Source organism: Aedes aegypti, chromosome 2 (genome assembly GCF_002204515.2).
Source record: "Aedes aegypti strain LVP_AGWG chromosome 2, AaegL5.0 Primary Assembly, whole genome shotgun sequence".
NCBI classification, from domain to species: domain Eukaryota; kingdom Metazoa; phylum Arthropoda; class Insecta; order Diptera; family Culicidae; genus Aedes; species Aedes aegypti.
This window is the reverse complement of record NC_035108.1, coordinates 309092927-309110041: the sequence shown is the minus strand read 5'-3', so window position 1 is coordinate 309110041 and position 17115 is coordinate 309092927. Positions and strand designations below refer to the sequence as shown.

At 38.8% G+C, this 17115-nt stretch overlaps 1 protein-coding gene across 1 annotated transcript; it reads left to right on the top strand.

The window, feature by feature from the left end:
- Positions 1-8767: 8767 nt before the first annotated feature.
- Positions 8768-17080, top strand: LOC5568829 (cryptochrome-2). Its single transcript, XM_001658145.2, has 2 exons — positions 8768-9281; positions 15571-17080. Exons 1-2 carry the CDS (start codon positions 9043-9045, stop codon positions 16991-16993), a joined length of 1662 nt encoding a protein of 553 aa, XP_001658195.1. The 5' UTR covers positions 8768-9042; the 3' UTR covers positions 16994-17080.
- Positions 17081-17115: the final 35 nt, after the last annotated feature.

The following is a 17115-nucleotide window of genomic DNA, read 5'->3' as shown; positions in this document are numbered from 1 at the left end:
ACGCAAATTCCACCTTCTCGACGCCTGCTTTAGTCCGTATATCGCCTTGTTCAATTTACGAACCAGTCTACCTCCCCGCTCAAAACCAGACGGCTGGCGCATAAAAACTTCTTCTTCCAGCACGCCGTTTAAGAATGCACACTTCACGTCTAGCTGATGCACTTCCAAATCATTCTGATTGGCCAGAGCCAACGCAGGGTGGTCATTTTCACTACCGGAGAGTAAGTGTCCACATAATCAAAGCCTCGTCGCTGCGAAAAACTGCGCGCCACTAGTCTGGTTTTGTATCGTTCCACTTTTCCATCACTGTTTCGTTTAACTTTGAATACCCACTTGTTATCCACGAGTTTCCGATCTTCCGGCAGTTCAACAAGAGTCCAAGTGTTATTCTTTTCCAGTGATGCAAGTTCTTTATAAATGGCCTTCTTCCACATGGGCCAATCATTATGTTGTTGTTCTTATCGAATCCACACGTGTTTTGTTTTCTCTGCTAATTGAAAGTAAATTCAAAAGGTTATGTGTCCAGTTTTCGTGCGATCAAAGTTTTTTCGGTGATTTTTCGGTTTTCCGGGAGTAGTTCGCGAAAATAAAACTTTGCTGTAAGGGATGGTACACAAATTATGTCACGCTAAATTTCGACTTTTTCGACCACCCCCCCCCCTTTGTCACGTTTTTTGTATGATACCTTCTAAAATTTTGTAAGGCTTGTCACGCTTGGCTTGACCCCCTCCCCCCCCCCCTTGGAGCGTGACGTAATTTGTGCATGACCCCTAAAAGATAAATATTGCCAACAATATTTCACCAATTCACTCGATTCATGGCCACTTCCCTCCATCCTCGGCTGCGACCCACGCTCTCCAGGTCCTGGTGTACCTGGTCAATCCACCTAGCTCGCTGCGCCTCTCGCCTTCATGTTCCGACCGGATTCGTGGCAAACACCATTTTGATTGTCGTTCGCAAGCTGGAGTTATCTTGCAGTTTGTAAAAAATGGTTCATATTTCGTGTGTAGTATCTGTGACTCCCTCCCAAGTTGGCCCCTTTAGGCTAGTTTAAAGGGTCAAACAATAGAAGTAATAAACCATAGAAGAAGGATGTCGCTGGCGTCGCTGTCGGAACATCTTTTGCTGGCGGAGATAGGCGGGGCTATAAATGTCCATGTCATTGTTTTGATCAATGTCGACTAAATAAGATTCATCAAGAACTTGACAAGACGCTTGCCGTTGTCACGTGCTGCGGTTCACATTGTGTTTGAGGCTTAAGAAAGACTCGCGAAGAGGAAAAATATCAACGTGCCCGGTAAGGGTTTACTCGCAAATTTTATAAGGCCAAAAATTGTCATGTTTTACTCCCACCTTACACCCTTGTAATGCATTTTGTATGAGGATGTTAGAAATTTTGTAAGATCTGTAACATCTTTAGGGACACCCACCCACGGGCTTATTCACATATTTCATAACGCTGAAGGGGGTGGGTGGGTGTCCTCACGATGTTACGACTCATACAAAATTTATAGAGTATTCATACAAAATGCGTTACGAAGGGGTGGGTGGGTGTCAAAAATGGTCATTTTCAGCGTTATGAAATAAATGAATGAGCCCCACCCTCATGGGCGTAAATAGCCATCAGACTTGAGGGGGTCACGGCCCCTTCTCATGAGAGATGAAAAAACCTAAAAATTGTCCAAACCCGACTGATCAACTTTCTTAGATACCAAATGTCACTTTTATGGAAAAATAGTAATTTATTTAAAAATTTATGTTTTCGTTTTAGATTGCCAACATGACGTATTCAACCCAATCTTATGAATCTCGAATAGAATACAAGGATTTAAAAGCTGATTATAATCAGGATTTACCATTCCAATTCGATTTGAACTAGATGTTTGCAAAGTTATAAAACAAGATAAAGATTTAAATGTATCAGCCAAGCCTTTGAAAAACAAAAAAAAAATGCTTGGTAGTTTGAAAATATGGATTATTGTTGCTTAGCATTTCTGTAGCAAACGATTCATTTCTCGAAACCAACATTTGTACAAATACCTTTTTTGTTAGAGTTAAGAACTTTAAATTCTAAAGCTGCTCGGCTACCATCATATTGGGCCCTATTCTGAATATCACTTTCACGCTCACTTACACTTCACCTTCCAGTCACTTCACTTGTTTTGCTCTATTCCCGTTGTCACGGACGGTGAAGTGACTGAAAATGAACTCAGTGGAGTGACAACTGCAGTGAAGTGGTATTCATAATAGCATTGAAGTGAGATGCCACGAATAGTCACTAGTTGCGTTGAATGGTTTTTGAACATGATAAGGTAATAGAAATGTCTTCGTTTATTATTTGTCCGATTCGAATTGTAAAATTTTGAATCAATGTCAGTGTTGATAGAATCACACTCAAATATCAATCAATACGCTGTCCCGTGAGAGCAAACTCATTAGAGATCTGCTTCGCAAATCTCACACTTGAGATTTTGATGTAAAATCACTCAATCAACTCAAACCGTAAAAAATGATACAGTCGCAAATGCCGTCAAAATCTTGTGAAACCCAAATGTTGTTGTTTACGTTAGAAAAGATTGCTATAATTTTACCAGATTAACAAGAAATTATTACCGTGTGTGAGTAAACTGTGGAAATACCAGAAAATGAGTCAAAAAGGTGAGCCAACTCATCCATGATTTTTTAACTGCTGAGTTGCGTGATTGACAACTCACGCATGAAAAATCTCAAGCGTTAGTTATGAGAAATTAAATTTTTCACAACACTGATCAATGTATCGAGAATTACATAACTATTATAATACAGATTTGTTTGGTGCGACTTTGAAAGTTGATTTGAAGCTTTCGCGCGGATATGAACTGTTAAATTTCAATCAGATTATCTAAATTATAATCAATAATTCGGTTAGTTTTAATTGATTATGTAGAACATATGTTATGTCTAACAAGAATTGTATTCGAGTTCCTTCAAGCGTCGTATTTTAAATAGTGGTGAACGCAAACAGGACTTCGATTATTGTGGAATCTGATGAATACATTTCGAGATAGATCATTTTTTAGCTTTTAATTGTCTATCAAGTTTAAAATATTAAATGTTATTTTTAAAGTACGGAGCGCTTATTGATTCTCGGCAGAAGACCTAACTCAATACTCTGTAAACAACAGCTAAAACCATACTCATTTTATTATTTAAAATAAAGAACTTTTTTAGAGTGTGATAAAATATATTTCGTTGTAATCCTTTTATCAATAAACTTTTTATTTGTAAGTCATTTATTTAATCCTTCTAGGAATATAACAAGTTTATGTTTTATTAGAGCTGGTTTACTGCAAAAAAGTGATCGCTTGTCTCGATGCGTGTGAAATTTCTTGGAAATCATGGAAATGATTTATCTTTAATCGCAGTACGCAGTTGAGCAGAAATGTAATTTGAAATGTAGCTCTTTGTTGGAAATATCATGATCCTTTCGGTCAAGTATTTGTTTACTTTTCTTGGACGTAGCATCGCACTTACCCTTTGAACTACTTTGATGTTAACAATAAAGCAATTGTATGATTTTTGTGCCTCCTCCAGTAGGTCCAACTGCATACTTATTGTTCTGTAATATTTGTTTTACATATATTGGCCCATGCCTAAAGTCTAATTTGCAACTAAAAAAACGCTATGAGATCTCTCGTCGATTTCTGGTAGAAATTTTCTACAGTGAATCCCTTTCGGATTTACCATTATGTTTTCTTTTGCGTACAGAAAAATCGTTTTGAAATCACTCAACAACACTTCTGCCCCAATTTCCCACAAATAAAGATAGGCCAATAGATTACTTTGAGGCGGCAAACCGAGCCTAAACATATTGTTCTACTTTCTAAAATAACAAAAATATAAGATTTGTTAATTAAAAAGCAGAAAAAATGCTGTTTTGAGCTTATTTCATTTTACGTGACAACTCTTCACCACCGCAAACGGCGGTGTAAAGTTTCCACTTCAAGTGATTGCTTTTGTCGATCTTCGCCGGGTAGCGTGCCATTCGTAATAGCTCGTGTTCATGCGCGCGATCACTTGCGATGAACTTCTCCACATTTTCTTACTTAGGTGATATCCGTAATAGGAAAGTGATCACTTCACCGTTTTGTCACCGTGAGTGAGATCCGTAATAGGGCCCATTGAAAGATTGAAGTTTTTTGTATTCAAATAAAGCTGTCGTCAGCAAATTCGTACGATAGCAGTTGTTTGAATAAAACAGGATGGAAGGTATTTTGCTCATGGATTTATTAATATCCAATCTAAGTAAGGCAAAGCAAAAGTTCGACCTTAGTGGTACAGTCATCTCTCCCTTACTCGATATTGAAGGGACCATCGAGTTAGGGAGGTATCGAGTTACAGAACACAAAACCAGTGCAACTGCGATCTAAGAGACCATCGAGTTAGCCATGAAAACCAACTTTTACTATGGTTCTCTAACTCGATATCGAGACACGGAATATCGAGTAAGGGAGAGTTAACTGTATAATCATTTTTTTTTTATAAAAACAATAGCAGTTAAAAATAAATACCATTCAGTGAACCTTCAACATATTTGCTATAATTCCGCTGATTTTCTTAAATAAACTTTTGCCCCATCGGTGGGGTTCAACACTTTTACGACAGACATACTTTATATAAACTTATGTTTACAGATAAATACACTCAAATTTGTCATCAAAAAATTGCCCAAAGCCCAAAAAACCGTTTTTCGCCAAACTAGGTGAAAATGAGAAATGTTGGTGACTTTTTTCGCACGATCATGCAAATTTCGCTAAACTTGAAGATAATATGTGAATAAGGTAATTTGCAAATTTCTCTGCTAGATTATATGGGTCGAACTTTTCGCCCGCCGATTTGAACTTTTGGGTTGGGTGACAAAACGTCGAAAGACAAAATGTCGAATGCCAAAACGTCGAATGCCAAAATGTCGAAAGGACAAAACGTCGAAGGGACAAAACGTCGAAAGACAAGACGTCGAATGCCAAAATGTCGAAAGCTAAAATGTCGGAAGGACAAAACGTCGAAGGGACAAAACGTCGAAAGGACAAAACGTTGAATAAACGTTGAATGCCACAACGTCGAAAAGAACAAAAGTACCCGAATGTCTTCGAAATTTTCCGAAATAATTTTTTTTCCAGTTCGGTTATTAACTTTTTGAAACTATAATTTGATGGAAAACATAGTAAAAAGTAATAATATTTTTTTTTAGATTTCTTGAAGACACCTCAACCGATTTGTATGATTTATTAAGAGAAGCTCTCTTTTTTTATATTGACTAAAACAAAATGTCTTCAAAAGAAATTTTATATAGGGAATATTAATCCCCCGGAAAAATCGGATCAGTGCAAATACATTGTTTTCCAAAGATATCTACGGGATACTATAATTTATAGCTGGTCTTAGAAAGGAAAGTAAAAAATAAATAGTCAAGTCTTGTCAGAATTGTTTTAGTATATTTTTTTTTAACTTTTTGAAACGATAAAACAACTATTGGTGTCTCTGATTAAAGTGCTCATTTTGAAATTCTCTATACAAAAAAAAAATCAATGCACAGAAGTCATTTCAAAAGTTCATATAAAAATGTGCTGGATATCCTGATGAAATATACCTATTTTCGAAAAGCAAATCAATGAATTGATTCAATTGTACTTATCCGACAAAAGAATGAGTATTTTTTGAAGAATAAAGAAATCACTAAATGTCGAAAATCCAGTCAATTTGATGAAATTAATGTTACTGATTTGTAGAAAGAAGAGCGAGTCATAAGGTGCGGCGAAAGAAAGCTTATCATCTTTTTCATCTTCAATCGGTCTTATTCTTTAACAGGCTTGTTTTGTCTTGTGTAATTGCCTTCTCATTACCAGCAATTAAATATAGCCATTAGAATGTCACCTTACCTCCTTGAACATATCTTAATTATCGAACATCATCTCAGGCCTCCATTTCAGTTTCCTTCTCAAAGTGCTTCACTGCTTCTTTTCTCGCCAGAAATGACATTTTTCTGAAAAATTTGTCCCACGATTACTTTGATGAAAATTGTAAAGTTTTGCTTTCTCAGGCCGCGCCGATCGCATCGCAACCATTTTTTCCTTAGAAACGCTTGCCAATAACAATCGCTAGAAAAATGACTGCTTTCGACGTTTTGTCCCTTCGACGTTTTGTCCCTTTCGACGTTTTGGGATTCGACGTTTTGGCATTCGACGTTTTGGGTTTCGACGTTTTGTCTTTCGACATTTTGTCCCTAAACCGAACTTTTGCCACACTATGGGCCAAAAATTGATTCCAAGCAATTATGTAGTAACTAATACACCTCAAAGCATCCTCATGATGCATAAAAACGCCCGTACAAAAAAAATCAAAAAAGTTTTTATCCTTATTTATTTCCATGCAATGAAAGTTTGATAAAAAATTATAATGTTTACGTCAAAAAAACAACAAATAGCCATCGATTCTTATGATATTTGTAGTGGAAGTCTCTTACTTGAACACTATGGCATTTATAAGCTTTGATTTGATTTGAGCTAGAAATCCTAAACATTCGATATTTTATCATTAATCTAGAAACAAGTTTTATCTATTTTTCTTAAAAATAACGCAACGTCTTCTAATTACAGAAATTTTACATGAATGCATATATATATTTATAATGAAAAAAAAATCTCTGAACCGAATTGATGTAACCGTTCGACCGATTTTCAAACTTTTTAGACGAAATGAAAGCTAAAGATTTTGACTTTTCAGGAAAAATATAAAATTTTACAAAAAATGTTTTTTTTTTACATGAAAAAAAACATTAATTTCCGTTTTTTCGTGTTTTGAAGGCCTCGAGACCAAAGGGGCTATTGCTATACTCATTTTTTTTTAAGTTTAGACAATTTAACGTTTACTGTCAAATTTTCAGCGATGTATATTTTTAGTTTTAGAGATATGTTTTTTTGAAAATAAAAAATCAGTCATTTTTCATCGGCACACACTGTAGGTCTCAGCGCATTAGATTTTTTATTTTTAAAAAAAATCATGACTTTTAAACAGCTCAACCGATTTCCAATCTTTTTTTACAGAATGAAAGCTAAAGATTTCAACTTTTCAGAAAAAAATATAAAACTTTGAAAAAAAAAAAAATTTACATGAAAATAGATGAAACTTTCTAAAAAAAACTATAAATTTTTATATATTTTCATGTAATTTTTTTTTCAGATTATTCAATTTTGTCTGAAAAGTTGAAATCTTAAGCTTTAATAAAAAAAGATTGGAAATCGGTTGAGTTGTTCAAAAATCATGATATTTTATTTTAAATAAAAAAATTAATGCGCTGAGATCTACAGTGTGGGTCGATGAAAAATGACGTCAAATGATTTTTTATTTTCAAAAAAATATATCTCTTAAACTAGAAACATACATCGCTGTCAAGGGCTGAAAGTCTCGTTAATAAAGACAATAATAATAACATACATAACTGAAAATTTGACAGTAAACGTTAAATTTTCTGATCTTTGAAGAAACAATGAGAACAGCAATAGCCCTTTGGTTCCGAGGCCTTCCAAAAAGATTGAAAATCGGTCGAACGGTTCAAAAGTTATGACTTTTTTTTAAATAAAAATTAAGCAAAATCGCGATTTTTCTGGTCACCCTATTTCGGAAATGGTCACCCTTAAGAGAAGTATGCACTTCAACAGAAAAGTAATCGCCTATCTCGATGCGTGGGAAATTTCTTGCAAGAAATGCTCAAGAAAAGCATTTTTCTTTGATCGCAGTACGCAGTTGAAAAGGAATGTCAATTCAAATGGAGCTCACTGTAGAAAATTTTTTGACCATTTCTTGGGCAGAAATTTTTACTTTTCTTGGGCGGAACAGCATACTTAGCTTTATCAAAAAATCCAAAAACACGTGTATCCTCATTTCGGATAAGGAACAAAATAGCAAATTTTCACGGAATTCGGTGACCCACTAGATCGGTTTTTCATGGAATGGCTGTATATGTAAAGGAATTTCAATGTTCACAGTTTCGCTGTTGTCTACTTACTAGCAGTTTATATCTGTTCCCGACGTCTCGGAGACAAATTTATCTAATGGCTCATAAATTTGAATATGCAACATTTAAAAGTTCGCGAAAAATGTACACATTTTGAGATTTTTTTTTGTAAAACTTTACCATAACTCTCATACACAAACATTTCCCAATAACAACGATTCGTTCTAGATAATTAATCACAAAATAGCGCAGCTTGTTTTAAAATATGAAAAGGCTTTGGTTTTCTAATTAACTATACCATTATAAATGAAACAAGCCAGTTCTTCTAATTCTAAAACATTATTCAATGAATTTCAGTATCGGGAAATGCAAAAGGGAAACAGTATGGTAGTATGTGACGTTTTAAATTGCCTGTCAAACAATGATCATCCATAAATTGAATGCGTCTAGTATCGATACTAAAAACTAGTTTTAACTGTATTGTCATTTCTTCTCCATTTTTTTCGGGGGGGGGGGGGGGGCAAGCACATGGTTCAGGGGGGCCAGGCCCCCCCTGGCCCCTCCCTATTTACGCCAATGCCCACCCTCTTCAGCGTTATGAAAATGAAACCCCTGGGAAGTGTGGATTTTCTTCAGAGTGCCATTCAGACTGACTAGAATTCTTTTACAATGTTAATCTTGTACTGGAGCGCGTTCATAAGTTTTAGAACACATCCTTCTTTATCGATGTAAACAAAATTGAAGCAACCAAAACAAACTTAGAAACTCGCTAAGTTTGGCAGTAAGACGTAAATAGCATTTAAGATCATGTACGCAAATGTTCTCAATTAATTTCTGAATTTTCCATGATAATTCATTTGGATGTAACTGTTTTTAAAATGTCTTCATACACCCGTTATATATCGACAAGTTGAAAATTCCTAAAAGTTCCGAAAAAGTCTAAGGAACTCAACATTATTTGGCCTTATTGAAATATTGTGCGAGAAATCGCATTTTTATTCGAATCTCACCTTGCGCTCAAAAGTCGGTATTATTTTATTACTTTAACAATGTCCTCGCAACAAACGGTGGTCCACTGGTTCCGCAAGGGTCTGCGGTTGCACGACAATCCTGCGCTGCTGGCAGCAATTCGCCGTTGTCGCGATTCCCCTCAGCAATATGCACTGAGACCGGTTTTCATCCTGGACCCGGCCATCGTTCAGTGGCTCCGAGTTGGCCCAAACCGGTGGCGCTTCTTGCAGCAAACTTTGGCGGATTTGGATCGGAATCTCCGGAAAATCAACAGCAGGTAATTTTGCGGTCATAGCGATTTAAGTTAGTCTGAAACATTCATGCACCTCATCGCTCTTTGTAATAATCATGATCCGCTACACTGCCCATAAAAGCATAACTGTCCCATATGGAATTGCTATCGAACGAGAAATCTATAGATGAAGTTAAATATCTTGTCGTCAAAAAAAAACACCAATTTAGCGTCGACAATGCCAAAATAAATGCCCAGCAGAACATCATCGTGTTCAATACTTAGTGCTCAGATGTATTTTGAGTAGTTTCTCACGGAAATATAATTATAAGAGCATAAAAATGAAGAAAGTTCTCTTTTGCCTTTATTTTATTGCAAGGCAACAGAAATAAAGCCATATCAGGCTCACCGCCAGCTCAGAACGATGAGCAAAATTTTGGCTAATTCCAAATGCTAATAACTTTATGACCACATCGACATTGCCGCCAGAAGCGGTTCTGCTTTGTGTACAGTAAAGGGCGCGGTTTTGAGTTATGTTACAATATTTAGTAAGACACTACTGTTCTTATGTTAAATATATAGGATATTCTACATTACAAAATGGAATGAATTGAATGTATAAATGATGCTAAATTTCAATCAAAATGTGCTCGCGATAATTTTTTATCGCAGATAATTTTTACTAAAGAATAATTATACTTTTTTCAAGCTGATCTATATAGAGACTGTTATGCCTTTATTTTTCAATATGGGACAGCACTAGTTTGAAATTTTTTCGCAATGTTTTCGAACAAACTGATCAATTTTATGTGTGCATATGAAAATATACATACAAATATGCGTAGCCCGCCAAAAAAAATTTTTTGGAGGAAATCCATATGGGACAATTATGCTTTTATGGGCAGTACACATCATGAGAGTATTTATCGTATACTGCTTCAACTATGATTATATTGAGACGAAGACATAGCAGTCGTGTTTAAAATGGTTACCACTTCTAGTACTACATTTGGTCCCTTGATACTACACTTGCTACCAAAGTTTGAGAGATCACAGTTCACTTTTCAGGGCATTCTAGATTTTTCTCTATCACTGGTAAAAAAAAAAATGATCACCATCGGTTGCTCTGGATGCCCCTTTTTTAATCTTTAAAACTGTAAGCTGCAAAAAATGCCTTGCAGTTTATCCGTTATATATAATAGAATACTAGATGATGATTTGATTGGCCACACAAAGACCATCAAGGAATTCAATTTGAATTCAGATATGAAAACAATAGACGATCTAGAAGATTGATAGACAACGAAGACCAACTAGGAAGTTCCCTTCAAAGGGTTTATTCACAAATGTCAACGCCGAAAATGGTTATTTTACCCTGGGAGGGAGGCACCGATATTACACACGAAATATGACACAAAGTTATTTAGAATTGCAAGAAAACTCCAGCTTGCCAACGACACTCAAGGCAGACTTGATGAAAATCGCTAGTTTTATTTTGTTGTGTTCCTTCTATAGTTCTGGACAAACATGGAAAAAGGGCCAAAGTATTCTCTGCATTTAATTTTCGTTTTTGTTGGAAAAAGTAAAATAATGCGTATTTGAACACTTTATATTCAATCAGGATAAAAGGTGCTATTGTGACATTACTTTTGAATAAGCATGAATAGCTTTTCAATCGATTTTTGTCACCTTTGATAAAATGCAAAAATATTGTTTAATCAATTACGCGCTTTTATCATGTTTGTCCATTGTTTTAGATCTGGGCTCACAGTGACAGTTCGCAGAATCTCGGCTCACTTTGACGTACATAAATTTCGTATTGGTTTCTCCCTCCCAGGTAGAATCCAGTTCGAACGCCACGGATCATCCAAGCAAGCGAAAAAAATCATAAAACCCAGCCTAGCAAAAGCCCGGTCTGCACTGCACATCTTAATAAAGGAAATCTTAGAATAATAACTGGCCTGATGACCGGTCACTCCCCAAGTGGGTATCATCTTAAACATATAGGAAAAATAAATCCTCTGAATGTCGTGTTTGTCAAGCTGACAACGATACTGCTGAGCATTTACTCTGCAGCTGCGGAGCATTGCTTAATAAAAGAATGTTAATATTTGGAAAAGGGCTATTAGAGTTCTTGGACATTTGGCGAAATAGTCCTGATAGGGTAACAATGTGCCACATCAACCAATGGCTATCACATCGTAATTATTTAGGCGACATCAAGTCAAAATTAGGTTACTCAATTTCCATAATTTTCCGAAATATAACAAAATTTTTATTCGTCGATCGGATCCAATATAGATATTTATATATATAGCCAGGGATTGAATCCTTAGAAAATTGAGAGAATCTCACATATCGCTCTCTGTAACTATCATAATATGCTGCACATTATGAGAAACTGTTCATCGTATACTGCTACAACTTTGATCAGATTGGGAGGATAGTAGTGCATGATAAAACCCCTCTAAACATGCTCCAAACCTGGGGGATACTATTGCTATTAGAAGTTCGTGGATTGTTCATCGTGCCAGTTAAGAAAAACACCTATCTCCAACGGTAAACAAGCGAGAAAAAAGGATTTTACCATCGCTCTCTCTTTGGGGCTCTTGTTCTCTGCTTCCATTTATCAGACTTGTTACAACTTGCGATACAATGACGATCGTGGACCGCAACAGATGGGATGTTTTTCTTTGCTTGTTTTGGTCGTGCTTCATACTCAAATGAGAGCGAATTCTGCAATGCCTGAGCGTTGCCGATATCGATATCTCGCATAACTTATGACCTCGCCCTAAAAGCCATTGGTAACCATGTGTGTAGCTCTTTGTTTCTGATAATTTGAATAGATTTTGTAAGTATTGGTCAGCCAATCGGGAGCGTCTTGGAGACTCCCCGACTCAACTGCCTCAGGGTCGGCACGCTCGCCTAAATTCATTGCGGACAGGGAATCTTGGCACTAGAATTAGGAAAACCCACAGCACTTCACTGGTCAAAACTCCTACTTCCTTCACTAGGTACAGTTTTATTGGGCTACAACTTTCTTCTCACTGACCACTTCTTTCCCACTTTTTTATTAGCTAATCTGACCTTTGTCTCCTGATAGGGGCCCCTTCTTCTCGCAGCTACCACCAAACTCCTTCCTCTCGACCTGGTATCGGCCTTCGGCGCTCTCCTGCTTTGACCACGTCGGGCCACGCTCTTCTCGGGTTGGCATGGGCGAACTTTGGCTGCAGCCTGCTGGGACCCTCCTACGCGTCCTAGGCTACCGATTTGGTGACGGTTTGGTCTTCGGCTTATAACGGGGCCGGAAAGTATCTGGAATAGGCCTCTAGGACGTCGTAGGGCGGTAATAGAAATCTTGTGGTTTCTAGACCAAAAACGGCGGGGTCCTGGTGTCCACTTTACGCTATCTTCTTCCTCACATAACTCTTCGTCTGCTTTCCACTTAACTTTATAATTCTAGCTTAACGACTAGCTTTTTCAGCTTGTTGCAGGTTTGTAACGCGGACACGTTTGGAGAAGGATTTTTCTTTTAGTTCAGTATCCCTACTATGGTGAGCTACGAAAGTAGTCACCAGTAGAGACTGATCTTACTCAGTTGATTGCTAGTCAAACATTGATTTGTATTTCGATCATTTGAGTTTATATAGGTCTGACAATATTTGGGTTATACTATATTGCATATGAGTTAGAATGAGACAACTGGATTGCAAAACGAACAATTTGTGCATCTTCGCAAGGTCGGCAATTTGGGTGCCTTGGTGGTCCAACCCGATATGCGCAATGTAAAGTCATTTGCAAATGGGTGGAAAAAGGAATAGGGGAAAACTCGAGTGCAGTAGCCTCGATGCGTATTGCTTATGGTGCATATGGTTGCTATTCTGTTTTGTGTAACTTGATCTACAACGTTTCTTGTTTGGAGTTAATGACTTACTTTGATTTGTTTATGACTTGAATTGTTGGGTGATAGGTATTCACGTAACAAGCTGTATCCGGGCAAGTGAACGACCAGTAAATTATTTTCGACCGTAGAGGTTCTTGACCTAGGTCGTTGGTCATTTCCCTTTTCCATTCGGGTTTTCAACGATGGTCCCTGTGGAGTTTTCATGTCTTTTTAGCTTGACAGTTTTGTGATAACTATCCTCCAGATTAGCATGGCCTACTCGACAGTATGCCAAATCACCACATCTCCTTTTCTCTTGAAGAACACGGGGCTACGTGACGATTCAGCTGATTCCGTGTCCGTCCATGTGTACCAATGCGTTGGGTATTCTGTCCAGCCTCAATTCGTATTTGTTCGACGCTTTGCCTTCGATGGCCGACTTTCCCACCATAACCGACATCCTGATCCAAGCCATTCCATTGCTGACGGCTTGTTCGGATGCCATCAACCGCTCGGTTGTCAGTGCCAACAAAGTCTATGCGGAATTCTTGAAGATCGACGAAGGAATTGGCTTCAATAGACAAGTTGCGCTGGTCGGAGATGCCATGGGTTGCGTTCTAGCTCACGACTGAGTAGAGTTAATGTCCGACATGGAAGCGTAGCTTCCCGGCTAGATCACATCGTTGACTTCATGGAAGTTAATGACCTGAACGTGAACAAGTTATTGCAGCACCCCCGTGAAGAAGATTTTCCTCTACCAGCGGATCAAGACTTCCCAAATTCGACTTCGAAGTCGGATACTTCATGTTAGGAAGCCCGTTGACCGTTATCTTGGCAGCTCGACGCCTGAACGAATCTCGTAGCGGAACCAACAAACCTTCCTGTACGCTAAGTGCCCGCTCGTTAACGGTCAACCCTACCATCTTTTGGAACTTATCCAGTGTAGTCCGTAAATTTTTAGTGATGGTCCACCACCGTGACGACTCTATGACACCTCGATATGCTCGATATACAGCACCAATCAACCAATATTGTTTCAAAAATACTGAAACTTCTTGTGTGGCGTTTTCTGCGGCATATGGTTACAATTTCGTTTGAATGTACTTCTTCGGCCAGATTCTATACCGATTGGGCCACAATGGTCGTGATCTGAATTCCATTGCATCGTGGACCTGTTTTCCTATTTCAATCTGAAAAAATGGTTCAACACTCGTTATTGACGCGTTTTTATACTTTGCCAACAGTTATGGTTGAGTCCATCTATAGGTCACCTAGCTCCTATAACGAGCATCATCTTTATCCGCCGGACCCAACGGATAGAATCCGTTGCTACGGCAGCCCCTTCATAAGGCGAGCTTGGTTTTTCCTCCGTATCCAACAGGTCTAAATCTGTTGCTACGGCAGCTCCCTATTACGGCGAGCTTTTTCGTTTTTATTTCGCCGGACCCAACGGATAGAATCCGTCGCTGCGGCAGCCCCCTTCTAAGGCGAGCTTGGTTCTTTTTATCGCCGGACCCAACAGACCAAATCTGTCGCTTCGGCAGCTCCGTTGTATGGTGAGCTTGATTTTTTTTTTCCGCCGGACCCAACAGATCAAATCTGTTGCTAGGGCAGCCCCCTTCTAAGGCGAGCTTTTGTTTCCGCCGGACCCGACGGATAGAATCCGTCGCTACGGCAGCCCACCTCTGGGGTGAGCTTGAACATTTCCGCCGTCGTTACGGCAACCCGTTATTCAACGAGTTTTCATTTTAGTTTTAACTTACACTATTTTCGATTGTTTTATTTTGGCTGCTTCTTTCTGTTCTTCAACAGATATGCTTGCAATCCAAGTATTTCCATCTTAATTTTCCATTTACTACTGCAACACGCAGGAACGCTCGTCGCCAATGTGGAGTTTTCATGTCTTTTTAGCTTGACAGTTTTGTGATAACTATCCTCCAGATTAGCATGGCCTACTCGACAGTATGCCAAATCACCACAGTCCCCATTTTGCCCCATTGCGCCCTCATGGCCGCCCGAACGTTATGCTACCAGACATCTGGTGGTGGGTTTTGGGAGCTCGGTGGGTGGTAGCCTGCATGGTTACGGTCAACTGACATACTTTAGCCTTATTTCCATGCCTAGCGCTACTGGGGAAAAGCTACACAACTACTACAAACATAACCTGTCATACATTTTTCGAACAAACAAAATACAAAATCTCCTTAACACTATCGATTAACAAACCAAATACTTACAATTTACACGTTATTTAACAACGCTATGGTGAAGAAAACCTGCCAGTGATGTTGGTTTCGATGCTTATTCCTTCATTTGCTCAGAAACAACAGCTACACACGTGGTTACCAATGGCTTTTATGGCGTTATCTTAGATTATGCGAGATATTATCGATAAACACACAGTACTCGGCACAGTACTAGTGACTTCTAATCGATTATCCTTTGTTTCAGGCTTTACGTCGTTCGAGGAAACCCAGTAGATGTGTTCCCAAAACTGTTCCAGGAATGGAATGTCTCTTTCTTAACATTCGAACATGACATCGAACCATACTCAATAAAAAGGGATGCAACTGTTGAAGAACAAGCCAAGAAGCACGGCGTTAAAATACAAATTGAGAAATCTCTAACGATTTACGATCCGGATGCGATTCTAAAAATGAACGCAGGAAGGCCACCTCTAACTTACCAGAAGTACGGTTCGTTGGCATCGACTTTGAAGATCCCTGAACCCGTAGCTACACCAAAGGAGATTCCATCGGACTGCGTTCCGAAACAGGATTCGAATGAGCGAAAGAGGGCCAACTGCTACGATCCACCTTTGCTCGTAGAATTGGGAGTCAAGGAGGAAGATTTGGGAGAATGCAAGTTCCCCGGTGGAGAAACGGAAGCGTTGCGGCGTCTTGAGGATCATATGAAACGGAAATCTTGGGTCTGTTCGTTCGAAAAGCCAAATACGTCGCCTAATTCATTGGAACCGAGCACAACGGTTCTGAGTCCATACGTAAAGTTTGGATGTCTGAGCGCTAGATTATTCATGCGAGAGTTGCAAACCGTTATCAAAGGCCAGAAGCATTCGCAGCCGCCAGTATCTCTAATCGGACAGCTGATGTGGCGTGAGTTTTATTATTGCGCTGCGGCCGATGAACCGAACTTCGACAAGATGGTGGGGAACAGCATTTGTCTTCATGTTCCTTGGGACAGCAATAAGGAGTTCCTGGAAGCGTGGACTCATGGTCGAACCGGTTATCCATTCATCGATGCAATAATGCGTCAACTAAGGCAAGAAGGCTGGATTCACCATCTGGCTCGGCATGCCGTCGCTTGCTTCCTGACGAGAGGTGACCTCTGGATATCCTGGGAAGAAGGACAACGCGTATTTGAAGAGTTCCTCCTTGATGCAGATTGGGCCCTGAATGCTGGTAATTGGATGTGGTTGTCCGCCTCTGCCTTCTTTCATCAGTATTTCCGAGTGTACAGTCCGGTGGCCTTTGGGAAGAAGACCGATCCAGAGGGAAAATTCATCAAGAAATACGTCCCCGAGTTGGCGAAGTACCCTTCCGGTATCATTTACGAACCGTGGAAGGCAAGCGTGGATGTTCAGAAAAAACTCGGATGCATCATTGGGAAGGATTACCCGAACAGAATCGTCATTCATGAGGAAATACACAAGAAGAATATCCAAAAGATGACGGAAGCCTATCGCAAAAATAAGGCGGTCAAAGAAGGGATAATGAAAGGCGATAAGGATCCGGAAGCTCCTAACGCTGGTGGAAAGCGAAAATCGAGTTCCTCGTCATCGCCATCGTCATCGAAGCCGACAGCGAAGAAACCTAAACTCAGGGAAACCTTGATCAAGTACCTCAAAAAGAAGTAGAAATCTGTGGGACAGTTTAATTCAGTACTATTATGGCCTTATAATTGGAAGCAATGATAATAAATCTCTAATTTCACCGTTTCGAGACATCAAGGGCTTTTCGGTAAAGTAATTAAAAATCT